This window comes from Salminus brasiliensis, chromosome 19 (assembly GCF_030463535.1).
Source record: "Salminus brasiliensis chromosome 19, fSalBra1.hap2, whole genome shotgun sequence".
NCBI lineage: Eukaryota > Metazoa > Chordata > Actinopteri > Characiformes > Bryconidae > Salminus > Salminus brasiliensis.
The window spans coordinates 302,357-307,356 of record NC_132896.1 but is presented as its reverse complement, the minus strand read 5'-3'; the positions used below and the strand labels follow the sequence as shown (position 1 = coordinate 307,356).

At 49.6% G+C, this 5,000-nt stretch overlaps 1 protein-coding gene across 1 annotated transcript in view; it reads left to right on the top strand.

Annotated features, from left to right (window-relative positions):
* sntb2 (syntrophin, beta 2) overlaps positions 1-5,000 on the top strand; it is a 26,475-nt gene that overhangs the window by 15,446 nt on the left and 6,029 nt on the right. The window contains 5 exon segments of the mRNA XM_072663143.1: positions 2,153-2,357; positions 3,331-3,538; positions 4,225-4,367; positions 4,691-4,761; positions 4,764-4,886. Coding sequence (XP_072519244.1) covers positions 2,153-2,357; positions 3,331-3,538; positions 4,225-4,367; positions 4,691-4,761; positions 4,764-4,886 — 750 coding nt within the window.

The following is a 5,000-nucleotide window of genomic DNA, read 5'->3' as shown; positions in this document are numbered from 1 at the left end:
TCTTTAGGGTCTCACTCTTAGCAGTGCCAGTCTTTAGGGGTCTCACTCTTAGCAGTGCCAGTCTTTAGGGTCTCACTCTTAGCAGTGCCAGTCTTTAGGGTCTCACTCTTAGCAGTGCCAGTCTTTAGGGGTCTCACTCTTAGCAGTGCCAGTCTTTAAGGTCTCACTCTTAGCAGTGCCAGTCTTTAGGGTCTCACTCTTAGCAGTGCCAGTCTTTAGGGGTCTCACTCTTAGCAGTGCCAGTCTTTAGGGTCTCACTCTTAGCAGTGCCAGTCTTTAGGGGTCTCACTCTTAGCAGTGCCAGTCTTTAAGGTCTCACTCTTAGCAGTGCCAGTCTTTAGGGGTCTCACTCTTAGCAGTGCCAGTCTTTAAGGTCTCACTCTTAGCAGTGCCAGTCTTTAAGGTCTCACTCTTAGCAGTGCCAGTCTTTAGGGGTCTCACTCTTAGCAGTGCCAGTCTTTAGGGTCTCACTCTTAGCAGTGCCAGTCTTTAGGGGTCTCACTCTTAGCAGTGCCAGTCTTTAGGGTCTCACTCTTAGCAGTGCCAGTCTTTAGGGTCTCACTCTTAGCAGTGCCAGTCTTTAAGGTCTCACTCTTAGCAGTGCCAGTCTTTAGGGGTCTCACTCTTAGCAGTGCCAGTCTTTAGGGTCTCACTCTTAGCAGTGCCAGTCTTTAGGGTCTCACTCTTAGCAGTGCCAGTCTTTAGGGTCTCACTCTTAGCAGTGCCAGTCTTTAGGGGTCTCACTCTTAGCAGTGCCAGTCTTTAAGGTCTCACTCTTAGCAGTGCCAGTCTTTAGGGTCTCACTCTTAGCAGTGCCAGTCTTTAGGGTCTCACTCTTAGCAGTGCCAGTCTTTAGGGGTCTCACTCTTAGCAGTGCCAGTCTTTAAGGTCTCACTCTTAGCAGTGCCAGTCTTTAGGGTCTCACTCTTAGCAGTGCCAGTCTTTAAGGTCTCACTCTTAGCAGTGCCAGTCTTTAAGGTCTCACTCTTAGCAGTGCCAGTCTTTAGGGGTCTCACTCTTAGCAGTGCCAGTCTTTAGGGGTCTCACTCTTAGCAGTGCCAGTCTTTAAGCTCTCACTCTTAGCAGTGCCAGTCTTTAGGGTCTCACTCTTAGCAGTGCCAGTCTTTAAGGTCTCACTCTTAGCAGTGCCAGTCTTTAGGGGTCTCACTCTTAGCAGTGCCAGTCTTTAGGGGTCTCACTCTTAGCAGTGCCAGTCTTTAAGCTCTCACTCTTAGCAGTGCCAGTCTTTAGGGTCTCACTCTTAGCAGTGCCAGTCTTTAAGGTCTCACTCTTAGCAGTGCCAGTCTTTAGGGTCTCACTCTTAGCAGTGCCAGTCTTTAGGGGTCTCACTCTTAGCAGTGCCAGTCTTTAAGGTCTCACTCTTAGCAGTGCCAGTCTTTAGGGTCTCACTCTTAGCAGTGCCAGTCTTTAGGGTCTCACTCTTAGCAGTGCCAGTCTTTAAGGTCTCACTCTTAGCAGTGCCAGTCTTTAGGGTCTCACTCTTAGCAGTGCCAGTCTTTAGGGGTCTCACTCTTAGCAGTGCCAGTCTTTAGGGGTCTTACTCTTAGCAGTGCCAGTCTTTAGGGGTCTCACTCTTAGCAGTGCCAGTCTTTAGGGGTCTTACTCTTAGCAGTGCCAGTCTTTAGGGGTCTCACTCTTAGCAGTGCCAGTCTTTAGGGGTCTCACTCTTAGCAGTGCCAGTCTTTAGGGGTCTTACTCTTAGCAGTGCCAGTCTTTAGGGTCTCACTCTTAGCAGTGCCAGTCTTTAGGGTCTCACTCTTAGCAGTGCCAGTCTTTAAGGTCTCACTCTTAGCAGTGCCAGTCTTTAGGGTCTCACTATTAGCAGTGCCAGTCTTTAGGGTCTCACTCTTAGCAGTGCCAGTCTTTAGGGGTCTCACTCTTAGCAGTGCCAGTCTTTAGGGGTCTCACTCTTAGCAGTGCCAGTCTTTAAGGTCTCACTCTTAGCAGTGCCAGTCTTTAGGGTCTCACTCTTAGCAGTGCCAGTCTTTAGGGGTCTCACTCTTAGCAGTGTCAGTCTTTAGGGCATTCACTGCTTGTTCCTGGTCGAACAGAACATGCCTGACTGAGTTGGTTCTAGCTACACAGTAGAACCCTAGTTACTGACTGAGTGTGAATGTGTGTGTTGTTACAGTGAAGTATATCCGGGAGGTGTCCCCCCTGTTTAAAAAGCCCTCTGTGCTGGCTGAGCTTCCCTGGGACGGCCCGTGGCCACCGTCCTCCAACTTCACCAACGCTGAGGAATCCCCAAAACACAGCGGCAGCAAAGACAGGAAGGTCATCCCCCTCAAAATGAGCTTCATCTGCAGAAACCTCACCATGCCCGACCTGGAGAACAGGCAAGTGGGAAGGAGGGAGGGAGGGGAGCCATAAAGAGTCAGGCAGTGTGTAGGACCGACTGTGTCCAGTCTTTGTTCCGTGTGGTGGAGATAAGAGAATCTGCCCACACTGAAATCAAGACACTGATGAGTGTTTTATCTGCAGTGATCTCTCAAAGGGACAGTGCTGACCAACCACAGATTTACTCTGTCCTCCCCTTCAGTGTGTCACAGCTAACTGATAATAAACCAATAATAAATGTCATATGTAGCACTTTTATCAAACTCAAGAGCCTCTGAACTCTATAGCCTCTGGTATAAGTATCCGTTACCTGTTAACTACATCAGCCTCGCCCACTATATGCACTATATGTCCAAATATTTGTGGACACCCCTTCACAGATGTGTAAATGCACACACAGCTTGTCTAGTCCCTGTAGAGAAGAAGTACTGCCAATAGAATAGGACTCTCTGGAGCAGATCAGCATCATGACCCTATTGGCTCCATGCTGCCTAATGCCAGGCGTGGGCTAGAGGGGTATAAAGCCCCCCAGCATTGAGCTGTGGAGCAGTGGAAGAGCTGTGTTCTCTGGAATGATGGTGGAGGAGCTCCATCCAGTACTTTTGGGATGAGTTGGGGATGAGGAGGTGGGGTGGTGATCATCCTCCAACATCCTGACCTCACTAACGCTCTTGTTGCTGAATGCAATCAAATCCTCACAGCAATGCTGCTCCAGATAGAAAGTCTTCTCCTATGGACAGTAGAGACAGTTACTTCAGGAGAGGAGAAACTTAATACCCTCTTAATACTCTTGATTTCAGAAGAAACAGTGGATTAGCAGGTGTCCAAATACTTCTGGACAATACTGTACATGTAGAGCAGCTCCAGTGCTAAACTAAGGAAGCGGATTTATAGGTGTCTGATAGGTGTTTTGGTATTGTTTTTTTGTTTTTGTTTTGATGTGTGTGTGTGTGTGTGTGTGTGTGTGTGTAGGCTGTTGGAGCTGCACTCTCCTGATGGTCAGCACTCTGTGGTTCTGCGCTGTAAAGATGGACCCACTGCCCACTCCTGGTTCACTGCCATACACACCAACATCGCCGCCCTGCTGCCGCAGACCCTCACACACATCAACGCCTACCTGAGTTCGTCCAGCGCCAGCACACACACACAGCTCAAACACATCGGCTGGCTGTCTGAACAGGTACACACACACAGTTTAGACACTTTAGGGACTGCTTAGGGCAGTGTGCTTTAATACACACCTGTTTTACACACCTTTAATACACGCCTACACTCCCAGTCCACCGATCCACAGTTTAGTACTTTACTAAAACCCGATGGGTCACGAGTTTGTGCTCTTTCCAGGAGGGAGATCTGTGGTTCTGGCAGATCCACAACTGGAGGAAAACATCAGACAAATTTATATTAAACACCCTGATCAGGTGCAGCAGTGGTGCAGTGCAGCGCCTACAGTGAAGGGTTCAAACCTTCACTATCAGTGTGTATCAGTGTCAGATGCCAGCGGCCTGTTTACTGAGGGCTAAACTCCGCCCACCGGACCCCTGGGTGGGAAAGCCCCTTGCAGCAGACTGCTCTGATTGGCTGTAGCACCCAACACAGCATCACCTCATCACACCGCCCGTCTCCATCAGTGTTTCTTTTGTGTGTGTGTGTGTGTGTGTGTGTGTGTGTGTGTGTGCGCTGTTCTAAAGTGGGCACAGGAAGGGGAGGGCAGGAAATGCTTACACACTGGAAACCCCCGGAAACTGGCTTTGTGTTAACTACTTCCTGTGGTCCCACCAATCACACACATACACACACACAGGTCTGTAACGTCTCACGCTCTGGAGTGTGTGTATTCACTCATGTTAATTAATGTGTGCTTAGGTTCCGCTGGAGGGCGGCCGGCTCCAGTACAGGCCGGTCGTCATGGCGATAACCGAGAAGGACATCCTGCTGTTCGACTCGGTGCCATGGACGCGAGAGGCCTGGAGTACACCACTGCTCACACACCCGCTACTCGCAACCAGGTGCCAACACACTCTCTCACACACACACATACACACATATACATGCACACACCTGTTTGCATGAGCAGTGTGTGTGTGTGTGTGTGTGTGTGTGTGTTAAATGAGCAGATGGAAAATTCCGGTCCAGAAAGTAAGAATCCGCCCCAGGATTCTGTTCTGACGGCCTGTGTGGCTCTGCTGTCCCGACACTCAGAACAAACAAACATTAATAAAAATAATATTCATAATACCGCATTAATAACCATGTTAATAATATTAATAGTGTTTTAAGTAAAGATAACCTATTTTTGTGTGTGTGTGTGTGTGTGTGTGTGTGTGTACAGGCTGGTTCACTCGGGCAGCAGTCGCAGTTCACCCTCGCTAGGAGCTGATCTGGTGTTCTCAACACGCTCCGGACGAGTCGAGGGGTGGAGTCTCATGTGTTTCGGGTGGAGACGCACTGGGACCTGTCATCATGGACGCGAGCACTGGTGCAGGGGGGGCACGCTGCAGCTGAAATCATCAAGGAAGTGTCCATAGGTGTGTGTGTGTGTGGGCTGAGGAGCTGATCGGGCCTGTTCGGGCTGATGACAGCTCCTGGGTTAGTTTAGGGGTTGTAGTTTGTTCTGTGGTCCAAACAGTGAACAGAACCGT